General features: G+C 45.4%; 1 protein-coding gene across 3 annotated transcripts in view; it reads right to left on the bottom strand.

Moving 5' to 3' along the window:
• Positions 1 to 17,329, bottom strand: part of ESR1 (estrogen receptor 1) — a 651,368-nt gene that overhangs the window by 58,759 nt on the left and 575,280 nt on the right. For all 3 annotated transcript variants that reach the window (XM_073672708.1, XM_073672710.1, XM_073672709.1), the window contains 2 exons: positions 11,871 to 12,009; positions 7,952 to 8,085 (listed from right to left, as the gene is read on the bottom strand). In XM_073672708.1, coding sequence (XP_073528809.1) covers positions 7,952 to 8,085; positions 11,871 to 12,009 — 273 coding nt within the window. The remainder of the gene's footprint in view (positions 1 to 7,951; positions 8,086 to 11,870; positions 12,010 to 17,329) is intronic.

The raw sequence follows: 17,329 nt of genomic DNA, 5'->3' as shown, positions 1-17,329 counted from the left end.
CATTTTGTTAGTTGGTGAAACAGTTTCTGATGCATTAATATGTATTATTTAATATCTAATATTTGTTGTAGATAAATATTTCAGTTTGAAAATTGGCACGCTGATGTAATGCTACTAAATGAGTATGGGATAAACCTGTAATATTGATATAAAGGATTTATTAGCCACATCGTAGCCAATGTATATGGTTATAACACTCCTGTGGTGAGACATATTTGACTTATGAGCCACTTTTTGGGGAGCACTGCTCAATAATACCTATAATTGTTATGACTACTATTAACATTTCTTCTTTCAGTATGTCAACATATTATTACATTCAGTTGGGATTTCAACCAAAATTTAGACTGGAAGTTACTTATCACCAGTTGTTTCTCAGTATATATTTAGTCAAAGCTGAAAGTGTTGGTACCCTTGAAATTGTTTCAGAAAATTAAGTATTTCTCCAAAAAAATTATTGCAGTTACACGTTTTGTTATACACATGTTTATTTCCTTTGTGTGTATTGGAACAACACAAAAAAAATGAGAAAAAAGGCCAAAATTATTGCCATTAATTCCACAGCACTTTACAGACATCATCATCACTGTCTCAATTGGGGCTCACAATCGAAGTTCCCTATCAGTATGTCTTTGGAGTGTGGGAGGAAACCGGAGAACACAGAGGAAACCCACGCAAACACGGGGAGAACATACAAACTCCTTGCAGATGTTGTCCTTGGTGGGATTTGAACCCAGGACCTCAGTGCTGCAGGGCTGCAGTGCTAACCACAAAGCCACCGTGCTGGCCAAATTGAACATAGTTTCACACAAAACCCCAAAAATGGGCTGGACAAAATAGTTGGCACCCTCAACTTAATGTTTGGTTGCACACCCCTTGAAATAAATAACTGCAATCAATTGCTTCCTATAACAAATAAACAAGCTTCTTACTCCTCTCAACTGGAATTGACCTAGGACACAAACCCAGCTTTCTGACACTGGGCACTACATTGCGACCCAAAATCCTTTGGTAATCTTCAGATTTCATGATGCCTTGCACACAGTCAAGGCACCCAGTGCCAGAGGCAGCAAAACAACCCCAAAACATCATTGAAGCTCTACCATATTTGACTGTAAGCGCATTGTTCTTTTCTTTGTAGGTCTCATCCCATTTTCAGTAAATGGTAGAATGATGTGCTTTACCAAAAAGCTCTATCTTGGTCTCATCTGTTCACAAGACACTTTCCCAGAAGGATTTTGGCTCACTTACGTTTTGGCAAACTACAGTCTAGCTTTTTTATTTTTCTGGGTCTCCTGCCATAGCGTTTCATTTAATTCAAATGTCGAAGGATAGTTCACTCTGACACTGATGCACCCTAGGCCTTCAAGACAGCTTGAATTTCTTTGGAACTTGATTTGGGTCGCTTGTCCACCATCCGGACTACCCTGCATTGCAACCTTTCAATTTTTCTCTGCTGTCAACGTCCAGGAAGATTAGCAACAGTGCCATGGATTGTAAACATCTTGATTATGCTGCGCATCATGGACAAAGGAATATCAAGATCTCTGGAGATGGACTTGTAACTTTGAGATTGTTGATATTATTCAACAACTTTGGTTCTCAAGTCCTCAGACAGTTCCGTTCTCCTCTTTCTGTTCTCTATGCTTAGTGTGCACACACAGACACACACTACAAAGATTGAGTCAACTTTTCCCCTTTTTATCTGGTTTCAGGTATGATTTTCATATTGCCCATACCTGTTACTTGTCACAGGTGAGTATGAATGAGCATCACATGCTTGAAACAAAGCTGTTTACCCACATTTTTGGAAAGGTGCCAACAATTTTGTCCGGCCCATTTTTGGAGTTGTCTGCAAAATGATGTCTAATTTGCCTTTTTTCCTGTTTTTTTGTGTTGTTCGAATACACACAAAGGAAATAAATATGTGTATAACAAAACGTGTAAATGCACCAGTATACTGTATTTGAATATGCGGCAGTATATCTATACATGTGGCAGTATATTTGTCCATGCGGCAGTATATATGTACAAGCTGCTGTATATCTGTACATTTGGCAGGGTATTTTTACTCGCGGCAGTATATTTGTATTTGTGGCAGTATATCTGTACATGCGGCTGTATATCTGTAAATTCAGCAGTATATTTGTGTATGTGGCAGTATATCTGTACATGTGGCAGTGTATCTGTATATGTGGCAGTATATCTGTACATGCGGCAGTATATCTGTACATGCGGCTGTATATCTATAAATGCAGCAGTATATTTGAAAATGTGGCAGTATATTTGTACATGCGGCAGCATATCTGTACATGTGGCAGTATATCTGCATATGTGGCAGTATATTTGTACATGTGGCAGTATATCTGTACATGTGACAGTATATCTATGTATGTGGCAGTATATTTGTACATGCGGCAGTATATATGTACAAGCTGCTGTATATCTGTTCATTTGGCAGGGTATTTTTACTTGCGGCAGTATATTTATATTTGTGGCAGTATATCTGTAAGTGCGGCTGTATATCTGTAAATTCAGCAGTATATTTGTGTATGTGGCAGTATATCTGTACATGTGTCAGTGTATCTGTATAGGTGGCAGTATATCTGTACATGCGGCAGTATATCTGTACATGCGGCTGTATATCTATAAATGCAGCAGTATATTTGAAAATGTGGCAGTATATTTGTACATGCGACAGCATATCTGTACATGTGGCAGTATATCTGAATATGTGGCAGTATATTTGTACATGTGGCAGTATATCTGTACATGTGGCAGTATATTTGTACATGTGGCAGTATATCTGTACATGTGGCAGTATATCTGTACTAGATGGTGGCCCGATTCTAATGCATCGGGTATTCTAGAATATGTATGTGGCCGACCGGGCGCAATTAGCAGAGTGGTGTTTAAATTTGGCGCCAAAAGCGCTGATTGGTCGCGGCCGGCAACCGCGAACAATCAGCAAAACGGTGTTTAAATTTGGCGGCAATATCGGTGATTGGTCGCGGGCGGCGGCCGTGACCAATCAGCGAACCGTGTTAGTGAGGACTGGAGAGCGTGTTTAAATTTGGCGTCAAAATCGCTGATTAGTCGCGATCGCGACCAATCAGCAAAACGGTGTTTAAACTTGGCGACAATATCGTTGATTGGTCACGGCTGGCGGTCGCGACTAATCAGCAGAGCGGGATTTAAATTTGGCCCCAATAATGCTGATTGGCTGTGACCAATCAGCAGAGCGGGGATTAAATTTGGCGCCAATACTGCTGATTGGTTGCGGCCGGCGGTCGCGACCAATCAGCAGAGCGGTGTTTAAATTTGGCGCCAATGATGCTGATTGGTCGCGGCTGGCGACCAATCAGCAAAGCGGTGTTTAAATTTGGCGCCAATAATGCTGATTGGTCACGGCCGGAGACCGCGACCAATCAGCAGAGCGGTGTTTAAATTTGGTGCCAATATCGCTGATTGGTCACAGCCGGCCACCGCGACCAATCAGCAAATCGGTGTTTAAATTTGGCGCCAATATCGCTGATTGGTCACGGCCGGCCACCGCGACCAATCAGCAAATCGGTGTTTAAATTTGGCGCCAATATCGCTGATTGGTCGCGGCCGGCGGTTGCGACCAATCAGCAGAGCGTTGTTTAAATTTGGCGCCAATAATGCTGATTGGTCATGGCCGGCGACCACGACCAATCAGCAAAGCGGTGTTTAAATTTGGAGCCAATATCGCTGATTGGTTGCGGCCAGGCAGAGCGAGGTTTAAATTTGGCGCCAATACTGCTGATTGGTCGTGGCCGGCGACCGCGACCAATCAGCAGAGCGGTGCTTAAATTTGGTGCCAAAATCGCTGATTGGTCGCGGCCGGCGTTCGCGACCAATCAGCAGAGCGGGGTTTAAATTTGTCGCGAATACTGCTGATTGGTCGCGGCCGGCATTCGCGACCAATCAGCAGAGCGGGGTTTAAATTTGGCGCCAATACTGCTGATTGTTCGCGGCCGGCGGTCGCGACCAATCAGCAGAGTGAGGTTTAAATTTGGCGCCAAATCACGACCAATCAGCAGAGTGGTGTTTAAATTTGGCGCCAATACTGCTGATTGTTCGCGGCTCAGAAGAGTGAGGTTTAAATTTGGCGCCAAAATCGCGACCAATCAGCAGAGCGGTGTTTAAATTTGGCGCCAATACTGCTGATTGTTCGCGGCTCAGCAGAGTGAGGTTTAAATTTGGCGCCAAAATCGCGACCAATCAGCAGAGCGGTGTTTAAATTTGGCGCCAATACTGCTGATTGTTCGCGGCCGGCGGTCGCGACCAATCAGCAGAGCGGTGTTTAAATTTGGCGCCAAAATCGCTGATTGGTCGCGGCTGGCGACCGCGACCAATCAGCAGAGCGGTGTTTACATTTGGCGCCAAAATCGCTGATTGGTCATGGCCGGCGGTCGCGACCAATCAGCAGAGCGAGGTTTAAATTTGGTGCCAATACTGCTGATTGGTCGCGGCCGGCGTCCGCGACCAATCAGCAGAGCGGTGTTTAAATTTGGCGCCAAAATCGCTGATTGGTCGCGGCCGGTGGTCGCGAACAATCAGCGAATCTTATTAGTGAGGACCGGGGAGCGGCGCTGCCTCTGCGGGTACTTCCGCTGCGAGCAGCTGGGAGATGAGCGGCTACTCGCAGCAGAAGTATCCCGACCGGCGGCGCCGCTCCCGGGTCCTCCCTTCACACTTGCCGTCGGGAGATCAGCGGGCCAAGCCGCTGATCTCCCAACGGTAGCCGCATGGAGGTCAGCGGCGCTGCCCGTCGGGGTACTTGTGCTGCTAGCAGCCGGGAGATGAGCGGCTAGCGCCGGTCATCTCCCTGCTGCATCGCCGCTGACCTCCGTCCGGCAGATGAGCTGCTAACGGCCGCCATCTTTTTCTGAAATCCCGCGTCGCTGATTGGCCGCGGCCGGACCAATCAGCGACGCAAGATTTCCTGGACAGACAGACAGACAGACAGAGAGACAGACAGATGGGATAAGACGATTATATATATTAGATATGTGGCAGTATATGTGTATATGTGGCTGTAAGGCACCTAGGGTGGCTGTGATAGTGAGGGAACACTGTACTCCCTCACCCTGGCTCCCAAACAAATACAAGTGTCCCGATCCTTCTTTGTTGTGTGTACAATGCATGTCACTCACGTTTTGATTGCAGGTCTCTGCTGACTCTGTTCCTTCCATCACAGGAACCACCTCAGGCACATTAAGGGACTTCCACTCCATTTTGTAAAAATGAACTGTACTGGTCACTTTCAATTCAATACAGTAGAACATACAGGAGGGAGTAGTTACGTTTCCAGGATTACAGTTCCTTGTGCAGCACTTGTAGATGAAGGTCTGTGGGTCCTAAGCTGTCCCTTCCTTAAGTGGCCGCCTTGGCCCTTGAGATGCTTAAAAAACTTGCAGCTTTATGAGTCCTGCTCAGTCTTCTCTGGACTAAACCCTGTCCGACTATTCCCCCAGCCTGGGGAAATTATTGAGGAAGGCTTCACTGCTACCTCCTGTGGACCTGACATCCCGGACACTACGGGAAAGTGCCACTGCATACGGACCTTGGGGCCCAAACTCCTTAATTAACGAAATTTTGCTGCCCACTAACAAGGGGCCACAGCCATCAATAGACCCAGAATTTACATATACCTTCTCGCCAGTCCTTGCCTCCTGTATGAACCAGTAGCCATAAGATAAGTTAAAATGCCGAACTAGGCCGCAAGTCATCCGGCCGGACATGGCTCCTCCCTGGGCGCTGAAGTTCCTCACAGATTTGGCAGTCTCGCCTCTTTTTCCTCTCTATCAGCCCCGCGATCCACCATTACTCCTCTTCTCTTGGGGTCCTCACCGCTTCCTGGTAAGTAGGGGGTTGGGGGCTAGGTGCACGACCCGGATTAAGTCTCACCGGAGCCGCCTCTCTGGCATCTGCAGACACCACCGCTGCTGCTTTTCCTTCGCTCACACAGACTGGTACCGCCGCCTCTCCTACCTCCTCATGCATCAGCACTGGGGCCTTCACCGCTTCTGCCAGTGGCACGATATCCCTCCCTCGGGTGTGCATACGGGGACCAGCCTGGTATGAGTAACAGACCGTCTTTCATCGGGTACTTGTGCAGGTCAAGGACTCCCCAGCAGCCGCCGGGTCGTTTCTCTTCCTTTTGGCGCTGCCTGCGCAGCTCCAAGTCCATACGTCCCAGACCGCCATGGTAAGACATGTTGTACTGCTGCTCCTTCAGCGTGAACTCCAGCAATGGCGCCGCACTGTTTAACACGAGGGATCTTCCCTCCTGACTCCACCAGTCCGTTTGTGGAACCGCAGCAATTCCTCCCACTCTGTTTCTACCTCTGGGATCTAAATTACCGGGAGGAGTTTCTCCTTCCTTCACTGCGCCCACCACAGGCGGGCCCTTGTCACAAGGGGCCGCAGTCTCAGCCCAGCTCGGAATCCATGCTTCATCATTTTTCGCGCCGTTTTGCATCCAGGATGCCCATGATGGGTGGAGCTATTGCCAGACTCCGCTTCTTCATGCGCCATCTTGGCTCTCACCAGAATCTTCATTACAATCTTCATCACAATCTTCCCCGCATCTGTCTCACGATGCACAACTCTACCCTGCTCGCATCGCCACTTTTGTAAGGCACCTAGGGTGGCTGTGATGACAAGGGAACACTGTACTCCCTCACCCTGGCTCCCAAACAAATACAAGTGTCCCGATCCTTCTTTGTTGTGCGTACAATGCATGTCACTCTCATTTTGGTTGCAGGTCTCTGCTGACTCTGTTCCTTCCATCACAGGAACTGCCTCAGGCATATTAAGGGACTTCCATTCCATTTTGTAAAAATGAACTTTACTGGTCACTTTCAATTCAATACAGTAGAACATACAGGAGGGAGTAGTAATGTTTCCAGGATTCCAGTTCCTTTTACAGCACTTGTTGTACATGACGGTCTGTGGGTCCTAAGCTGTGGCCGCCTTGGCCCTTGAGATGCTTAAAACACTTGCAGCTTTATGAGTCCCTCTCAGTCTTCTCTGGACTAAACCCCACCCGACTATTCCCCCAGCCTGTGGAAATTATTGAGGAAGACTTCACTGCTACCTCCTGTGGATCTGACGTCCCGGACACTACGAGAAAGTCTGTATCAGATTTACAGACCGACAGATCTTTGCTACTGAACCGGCCCTGCTCTTACTGTCTCCCTGATCCTGCAACCACTGCCCTCACACAGTCACTTCCTTCAGTTCCCCACTGTCCTGCTCCTCCCACACTGGAGCTGCTCCTACCCCTTAACCATTTCCTGGCTAAACTACATACCTACTATGTTAAAGTGCCCACCTCTGCACTACTACAATATTAACCTAACACTCTACTTATACCTATCCTGTGCTAACCCTATAACTAACCCGTCCGTCAACTGTCACATGGATGTTCCGCAACATATAATTAACAGCGCATTTTACATTGTGCATAAAGAAGGGAAGAAGAACATGACCACCCCCTTACATGGCAGTATATCTGTACATGTGACAATATATCTATGTATGTGGCAGTATATCTGTACATGTGACAGTATATCTATGTATGTGGCTGTATATCTGTACATGTGACTGTATATTTATGTATGTGGCAGTATATTTTTAAATATGGCAGTATATCTGAATATGCGGCTGTATATCTATAGATGCAGCATAATATTTGTAAATGTGCCAGTATATTTGTACATATGGCAATATATCTGTACATGTGATAACTGTACATGTGGCAGGTTTTGGCTGCAAAAAAAACTTATCAAAAATGCTGCGTCTCAACATTGTCTTACGCGCATATTCTCTTGCCAGGCTTTGACATGTCACCTCTTCATTAAATGAATAATAAAATTATTGGAAGGTATAGCTGATATCTAAGTCTATATTCCATTCTTACCAGAATTTAGAAGAATAATAGATTTCAAGCAGATAAATTCTTCCCCACGTAGTCTCATCATTCGGAATCGAGTAGCTGTGGTGACCAGCATATCAAAAATCTCCACCAAGCCCTCTACACAACGCCCCTGATTCCTGCACAAAGATACCAACAATTAACATGTATCTCATCAATAGAAAGGCATGACATGTACATTCCCCAATTTAATGAAGAGACAGTCAAGCATGCACAGAATTTCCTAGTACATTACCTGGCAATCTCCAGCATGTCTATGCTTTCATTGGCAGTGTACATGCTTGACTGCCACACTACCAAAAAAGAGGACAGCGGTCCACCTTTAAGAAAATCCATGGGGGTCTCAGTGATCTGACCTGTATTATTTAGTAGTTATTACTGCAAATTAGCGAACTCGAACTTAATAGTTCGGGGGTTCGTACCGGACAGTGAGTGTCCGGTGCTATACGCTGAACGCAGACTTCTCCCGGTAATCCGTTGCAAAGTTTGGACTTCGGGGGGAAGTCCGTTGGAGAGAGAAAGAGAGAGAAAAAAGTTATTACTTTTCCTGTAGATAGTTGTTAACTTGTTCTTACGGGAAAGTCCCTATATGTAGAGGAAACATAACAAAAACAGAAAAACCAGTGCAAATGAGGCAGATTATGGGGTCCAGATTTTGTTCCAAGCACAGCTTTTACTGTATTTTTTTATGCGTAATATGTAAGTTGTGGCTCATTATTGGAAATATTGTGAAACTCATGGATGTTGTATACTGTATATGTGGTTATAGAGATGGAATTAGAACAGTCCACTATGTTCCTTCACTATGAATGGTTAACATCAAGAGGCAAGTCCCATTTTTAATTTTCTGTTTAGATTTCATGTTAGAAGGTGAGAAATGTTTCTTTCCCACTACGGTAATTGACCATTTATAAGGACCGCTCAGGCAGGGGGTATGTTTTTTTTACTACAAGGCTCATTGTTATAGTTTACCTACTGTGACCAACCTTTCTGTTATAAAATGTAGATTTCAGAATAATAGATCTCAGTTATTCTAGCAGAAATGACGTTTTTATAACACTTTACCAAGTTTATTTTACTCTCTAAAAGCACTTTGCCTGCACCTAGTAGACTACACTGTAAATACATTAACCCTTCCAGCCTTGTCACTAAGGGAAGTGTGGGGAAAAAAATTATTTGATCCCTTGCTGTTTTTGTAAGTTTGCCCACTGACAAAGACATGAACAGTCTATAATTTTAAGGGTAGGTTAATTTTAACATTGACAGAATATCCAAAAAATATCAAGAAAATCACATTGTATAAATTAGATACTTTTTTTTGCATTTTGCAGTGAGAAATAAGTATTCAATCCCTCTGGCAAACAACACTTAATACTTGGTGGCAAAACCCTTGTTGGCAAGCACAGCAGTCAGATGTTTTTTGTAGCTGATGGTGAGGGTTGTGCACATATCAGGAGGAATTTTGGTCCACTCCTCTTTGCAGATCATCTCTAAATCATTAAGATTTTGAAGCTGTCGCTTGGCAACTCGAAGCTTCAACTCCCTCCATAATTTTTCTGTGGGATTAAGGTCTGGAGACTGGCTAGGCCACTCCATGACCTTACTGTGCTTCTTTATGAGCCACTCCTTTTTTGCCTTGGCTGTATGTTTTGGGTCATTGTCTTGCTGTAAGACCCAGCCACGACCGATCTTCAATGCTCTTACTGAGGGAAGGAGGTTGTTGGCCAAAATCTTGCGATACATGACCCCATTCATCTTCCCTTCAGTATGGTGCAGTTGTCAAGTCCGCTTTGCAGAAAAGAACCTCCAAAGTATAATGTTTCCCCCACCATGATTCACGGTTGGGACAATGTTCTTAGGGTTGTACTCATCCTTCTTCCTCCAAACACGGCGAGTTGAGTTAATGCCAAAGAGCTCAATTTTTGTCTCATCTGACCACAGCACCTTCTCCCAATAACTCACAGAATCATCCAGGTGTTCATTGACAAACTTCAGACGGGCCTGCACATGTGCCTTCTTGAGCAGGGGGACCTTGCGAGCACTGCAGGATTTTAAACCTTTAAGGCGTAATGTGTTACCAATGGTTTTCTTGGTGACTGTGGTCCCAGCTGCCTGGAGATCATTAACAAGTTCCCCCTGTGTAGTTCCAGCGATGTATCACTTACTGGTCTGCTTGCTGCAGTTTTTATCCAATTATTGTTTTGCCAGCAGGAGATTATCAGTACAGGACTACTTGGTCTGTTGCCTGGTAGTCCCATTACGCCCCCACCACTGATGGCAGCTTTCTGCTTATGCAGCGTGTACACAGAAAGAGCTCAGCATTCAGAGGACGGGTAGATCTGCAGCAGATACAATCGTTTTTAATCAAATCTGCAGAACCTAAAAAAGTAAGTGATATATTGCTGAACTCAGGGTCTCTGTCCCTATATTAGACTGCTATCAGGGTAAAAAAAACAAGTGACAGATTCTTTTTAATGTGGTTGTCCAAAATTAAACTCTTTAGGTGTTAAGTTTTTTCTTCATAGGGAGTCTGACTGTTAGGACCTACAATTATTATGAGAATCAAAGTCACTTATAAGACATTTTGATTTTAGGACAAATCCTTTAATTAAAAGAGTTGTCCACTTCTTAGACAACCTCTTCTTAGAAGCAACAAGGCCCCATGTAAAATAAAAACTCTATAGATTCACCTTCCATACAGGACCTGTTCCAGCAATTTCGGTCCTATGTCTGTCTGAATTTGCATGACATTTTTTTGTCATATGAGCCCTGAAGCCCATTGTAACTTGGTAAGATATTGGTGTTTAATTGGTGGTTTATTTTTTAGAAGGGATAAGAACAAAGTGTAGGATGAATAGTATCTTGTAAAGTTTAGACTTCAATTTTGACTAAGACCCAGGAAACATTAGCATAGACTTGCCTCTGGGGGCATTTATTTCTTCCCCTGCATGACACTAGCCAATCATAAGCAGGAGATGTCAGGAGAAAAAAAAAATAACACATCCCCAGAGAATGTCAGACCCGGGTTTCTCCTGTGAGACATGTAATGACTCAAAGCCCTGCTCTCCTCACTGATCTTACTCCTGACAGCTACTACAATTACAAGCATGAGAGGGGAGTAGAGCAGAGCTAAGTGTCATTATAAACACTTCTTTCAGCTCTTCTCCCATGGTAGTCAGTATGGAGGAAAAAGGTGTAGAGCAGGGCTGACAGCGCTGTGAGAGGGGAGCTCCTTCCCCACCACAGTGAGATCAGAGAGGCTGGCATAGCTGTATGTTATTTTATATCTCACACAGACAAGGCCGGGTCATGTTCTTTTTCTTACCCCTGCTTGACACCTTTTGCTTATGATTGGTAAATGTCATGCAGGGGAAAAAGAAAACTCCCTCAGAGATTAATTTCTGCTAACACCCCCTTGGTCATAGTGAAACTTAGAATATAAACTTTACAAGCTATTATCTCGGGGAAGAACTGCTCCCCTTTAATGACAGCATCTATATTGGGTACCCTAACTGACAATCAATTATCATTGAAAGTACATCATGAATTCCCACGAAAGTCTGTGCACTAATGCAAACATTACAAACACTTGATGTATTGCTAGGCTTTTTAATAATGTTGTACAGCATCTAACTAAATGTGAGATTGCATATATCATATATATATTTAAAAAGATCATGATAATATACTGAAAATTACTATTTAAATTTTTCTGTTACTATAACTTGCCTTTTGAGAATTATTTGAGGACTAGAGGTGACAGTATTGATCATTACTGGAAGGAACCCATTACTAGCTATACATTATTTATTAAAAAACAAATTATTACAACTTCCATATTAGAGTTTAAAAATAAATTAAACCTATATATGGTGACTGTCATCCATATTTAGGGGATACATACCTGTCTAGTAGGAGATTTGGAGCAAACGATAATTTGCCTGGATGTTCCACTGACCGCCAGATTAAACCAACCATAAGTATCTCAAGCCAAGCGCATTCCAAAAGATGGACCTGGTCATGGAGAGTCAAGTCAACAAAACCTGGAGGAAAAGAACATATTATCACGTAAACCATCTACTGTGCTATACTTTAAACGTGAAATGATTCTTAATGTGTAGTATGTATATAAAAGGAATGTGAACAGGATTTAGAAATATTTTGCCTTTCTTTTCTAGTAGGACTCATTAGATAGCATCCATGGATACAGGAACTTTTACGTTTGCTTCCCAGTATACGGACTACTATTTAAAGTAGCTTGCATGCTTGATGACCCATTAGGCGATATTCTTCTATTACATGGTTTACCTAAAGTGGTCCTGCAATCATGTACATTTATGGTATATCCATAATATAAGTCATAAATGTATAGAAGATGTGGGTCCTACCTCTAAAATAGGGCATTGCCACTTCTCCATTAACAGCAGCGCCCTTAGTAGAGTGGGCCATGACATAGCCTTTTTTCTAGAAAGATGCAGGTCTTGTGGACATACCATAACTGTATGAGATGGGAATATCCCTTTACAAAGGGATCGTGGGTATTGTTGCACCCAAGAAACAACAATCTAAACTTTCATTTAAGGTATCAAACAGATATTATAATGTGCTCCTCAGACCTGTGTAGTCATCACAATCTTGGACCAGACTTCAATCACAGGACAATAAAACTTTCACACTCCTTATCTATGAACTGCTCCAATATATACGGCCGCAACTCTTTCTCACCCCTACCATACTCATAGTTCTGCTTCACGTCTCATTTAGTGCATTATTCCTGTGTCCTGTTGTGTATAAATATATGATTCTTCAGATTTTGTGTTATTCTATGCCTGAAAAAAGACCTGAATAGCCTCGAAAGCTTACTATTTGTTACCATCTTTTCAGTTAGCAATTAAAAGGTATCAACCACTGAGGACTCTCAAATCTTAATATTTTTCTAGATACTGACTTAATCCTACTCTCCATGGAAGAGCCAAGGATTATGTAGCTAAAATACCAAAACGTAACTATTAAAATTCTTGTCTAGTTTTCCAGTTTTAAAAACCTATATTTAAATAACCTATGGTGAAGATTTGAGGTAATAGAAGCAGATTTTTTGTACTTTATTTCCTAAGTCTTGTTCCTCATTTTTAGCCCACATTAGACACCTACGGTAAATGATTTCTTAATTTGGGGACATTTTTTTCTTTACCTAAATGCACGTATTTTTGACTAAACATAATTTTTGTAATTAAATATTTTGAAGCATTTGCCTTATATAATTTCTTTGTTACCTTGCATATTGCTGGCTGCAGAATGAGTTAACTGATAATTAGTGTTGAGCGAGCACTAAAATGCTCGGGTGCTCTAAGCTCGGGCCGAGCTCGCCGTGATACTCGGGTGCTCGACCCAAGCAACGAGCCCAATGTTAGTCTATGGGAGACTCGAGCATTTTTGCGGTGGCACCCCCGGCAGTCTTTTAAAAGCCTAACAAGTGCCCAAAACGATAGTGACAGTGCTCAAATGACATGGGGACAGCATGGGGATCGCCCCAGGAAGCATTTCTGAGCCCCAGGTCACTGCTGTCAACAACATGGTCAGAGGTATTAAGCCACTTTTACAGGCTCACAATAAAACGAAAGTGAAACGTTTTTCCTGTGAAATATGTTAAGGAACATCCTTTCCAGGGAAAAGACTTGTGTATAAGTTAAAATAAATGACCAAAAACAAAAATACTCCTCCACACCTTCGGCTATGTTCACAAGTAGCATTTTTTATGCGTTTTTGCACTTTTGTATTGCTTTCAACTATGACAAATGCATTCACCGGGAAATGTCATTTTAACATTTTACAACCTTATCTGGCCATGTGCTGTGTGACACATGCATAAAGTGCTGAAAAGACATGGGAACAGCATGGGGAAGACCCATGGAAGCATCTCTGACTCCCAGGTCACTGTCTAAAAGTGTGCCCATCACAAGTGATCCTTGCCGCATCAGAAGATGCAGACTTGCAACTATCCCCATGCAAGTTCTAGTCCCAGGGCAGTGTTCAATTGTACCTCCCCCATTCCTTGCAATACAAGCGCAAGTATGCAGCCTGCCACCCACCCACCCCCAGTCTGCAATACCATACTGCTTGCTTGCTTGAACTTGAAATTGGGCCTTTTAGGCATGTGGAGGCGGAATCTGGCCACCACGTCATGGCTATGTTGGCGGCCTGGAATCCATACTCAGTCCCCAGCCGCCCGGCGGCCGGGTGTCCATACTCAGTCCCCAGCCGCCCCGCGGCCGAGTGTCCACACGGTCCCCAGCCGCCTGGGGGCAGTCGGGTGTCCATAAACGGTCCCCAGCCGCTCCCATTTCTCCTTGGAACATCCCCCCACACACTTTTCTTAGCCCGGCCTGCTTTAGGCAGCATTGGACGAGCCCACCAGAGAACCAGACTCCTCCGGTGGGCCCTGACTTCTCCATCGGTGGAGTTGAGAGTGCCAAGGTGAGGAGCATGATGATGATGACAGAAGTTAGCATCTGCTATGTTTTCTTTTAATGCAAGTGTAAGTGTGCAGCCTGCCACCCACCCACCCCCAGACCTTTTAGTTTAGAGGAGGCCGAAGCTGGCCACTACCTCATGGCTGCTTCAGCAACGAGGTATCCATACTCAGTCCCCAGCCGCCCCTATTTGTCCTGGTGTGCCTTATACATAAGATTAAGCGCGTATACCAAAACATTACCTGTGCCCTCCCCAGGGCATTTAGTGGGAAGGAGAGCCTATTCCGCTGTAGTGTGTGCATGCCAAACACCTGTTCATGGTACATGCGAAGATGCCTCCCACCTTGCACCTGTCGTTGCAGACTTGCAACTATCCCCATTCAAGTCCTTGTCCCAGGGCACTGTTCAATTGTACCTCTCCCATTCCTTGCAATGCAAGCCCAAGTATGCAGCCTGCCACCCACCCACCCACCCCCAGGCTGCAATACCATACTGCTTGCTTGCTTGCACTTTAAATTGGGCCTTTTAGGCATGTGGAGGCGGAATCTGGCCACCACACCATGGCTGTGTCGGCGGCCTGGTATCCATACTCAGTCCCCAGCCGCCTGGTGGCCGGGTGTCCCCGCTTGCTCCCCAGCCTCCAGTGGGTGGCCGGGTGTCCATACTCGGTCCCCAGCCACCCCTATTTGTACCGGTAACCTTTCCCACACTTTTCTTAGCCTGGCCTGCTTTAGGGCAGCATTGGCCGAGCCCACCAGACTATCAGACTCCTCCGGTGGGCCCTGGCTTCTCCATCAGGGGAGTTGAGAGTGCCAAGGTGAGGAGCATGATGAGGATGATAGAAGTTAGCATTTGCTTTGTTTTGTTGTAATGCAAGCGCATGTATGTAGTAGCGGCTAGGCCTGAGGAGGTCAGCGTTTTGGCGCATATCCTACCTCCTCCGAGGATTGCTGGATGTTTTCCTGCTACTATCCAAGTTCTATGACTCCTGTTAAAACAAAGCTTCAGGTGATAAATGATGGATGAGGTAGTGGCAAAGGAGAAAGAGCAGGAGGAACAGGGACCATTCACATCAATATCAGGCCAGTCAACCAGATATGTCTTGTAGGATATGTTTCTGTAACAAAAGGAGCGGTTCGGCTACACAGTTATAGGGCATACAGTGAGTGCAATGCCTACCAAAAATTTCGAGGCACTCCAATGCCCCTTGGAAATGACATGGAGGTCAGAGGGCGTTAACTAAACCTTTTTTTCCATTTATAGCAACTGGGTCTCCTGTGCACTGTTGGCCTAAGCAGTGAATGGAATGCTTTCCAAAAATTATGAGGTACTGCAATGCCCCTTACAAGAGCCATGTGTGGCACCCCAGGGGTCTGGTCACCACAGTAATAGAGATTACGTCGGAGAGCAAGTGGGAGGTTTCCTAGTCAGGATCCCTTAAACATGCAACATCCTCCTGCCCCAGTCCTGGGAGGGGAGAATTCTGCCCTTATAAACTGGATCTGGGGTGGGGTTGAGTGAGTCAGAGAACAGAGAACAGTCAGAGTCAGAGTGAGAGCAAGGGAAAGTAACAGCAAGGAGCTCAGTAGGAGCTAGGAGCTAAAGACGAGCGGCTGGAAGCTGAGCAGAGCTCGCCCTGGCAGAAGACAATAGGAACCGGACACAGGAGTCCGAAGCTGTGAGGACTTATATATCCAGCAACAGAAACCAGCCGGCAGGGGATTTCAGGTCCTCTGGCCATAGAAGCCCGGAGGCTCAGTCACAAGCAAGGGACCAGCACCGCCGTCGTGGAGCGGAGGCTAACAGAAGGCCCCAAGTCACCAGCCATACGGGTGAGCACTACACGGTCCACTCAGGGACGTGGGCTACTTCTACGCGCTTACAGCAAGGTAGCCAGGAAGAGTGCAGACAGACGGGGAGGCCTACAACTCCACCTGGCCAGGGGAACTCCTGCTTGCTCACAGACTGACCAGGCCTCTTATGCTAGCCAGTACTCCCGGGAGGGTCTACCTTATAATCATCAGTAAAGACCCTGAACTGCACTGCAAAGACTCTGAGTCATTCCTGCTGCGCTCGTGCACCATCACCCCCATCATCCACACTCACTGCCCTGAGGCTATACTCCTCCCGAGGGGAGTTATCCCATTTTATGCTGCGCACACAACACCAGCCTCAGCGGTCTGCCTCACAGCGGTGGTACTCCCTGACCGCAATCCACGGGTGGCGCAGTCGGACAATTAACCTCAAAACCTAAGAAAGATTGCCACTGGTTTGACCAGCCTGAGCCACGGGACGGGGTCACCGCCACGGAGACTACAGACCCCAGAGACCTGGCACCGGGTATCCCACACACGTGTACACACGGCCCAGGGGGCGCGTCACATGCAGTACAGCATATTACAAACATAAGTCCCATTATTGGGGAGTGGGTCTCCCATAGTATTTGCTTATGCTTTCCCAGCAAAAGCTGCCAAAAATTAGGACGGAGCAACTTGCAATGCCCCTTACAAGAGCCATGCAGTACAGCATATTACAAAGATAAGTCCCATTATTGGGGAGTGGGTGTCCCATGGTATTTGCTTATGCTTTCCCAGCAAAAGCTGCCAAAAATTAGGACCGAGGAACTTGCAATGCTGGCACCCTGGTGGTATAGTGGTGGTGGAGGCTGAGGATAAGGAGAAGAAGATTAAACAGCCGAAACGAGGAAGCGTATACCCATGTGTGGGTGTGAAGCGGTGCATGTGAATACACCTCCCGAAATAACACAGTGGATTTGACTTTATGTTACTCTGCTGTCATTTGGTGGTGATGAGAAGTCTGGCCCAATCCAGCCCTTGTTCATTTTGATAAGGGTCAGCTTGTCAGCATTGTCAGTTGACAGGCGAGTGCGCTT

This window comes from Phyllobates terribilis, unplaced genomic scaffold (assembly GCF_046119375.1).
Source record: "Phyllobates terribilis strain yellow unplaced genomic scaffold, ASM4611937v1 Scaffold_3__8_contigs__length_932513732, whole genome shotgun sequence".
In the NCBI taxonomy this organism is placed as follows: Eukaryota; Metazoa; Chordata; class Amphibia; order Anura; family Dendrobatidae; genus Phyllobates; species Phyllobates terribilis.
The sequence above is the reverse complement of the archived record's forward strand: the minus strand, read 5'-3'. Positions and strand labels throughout refer to the sequence as shown.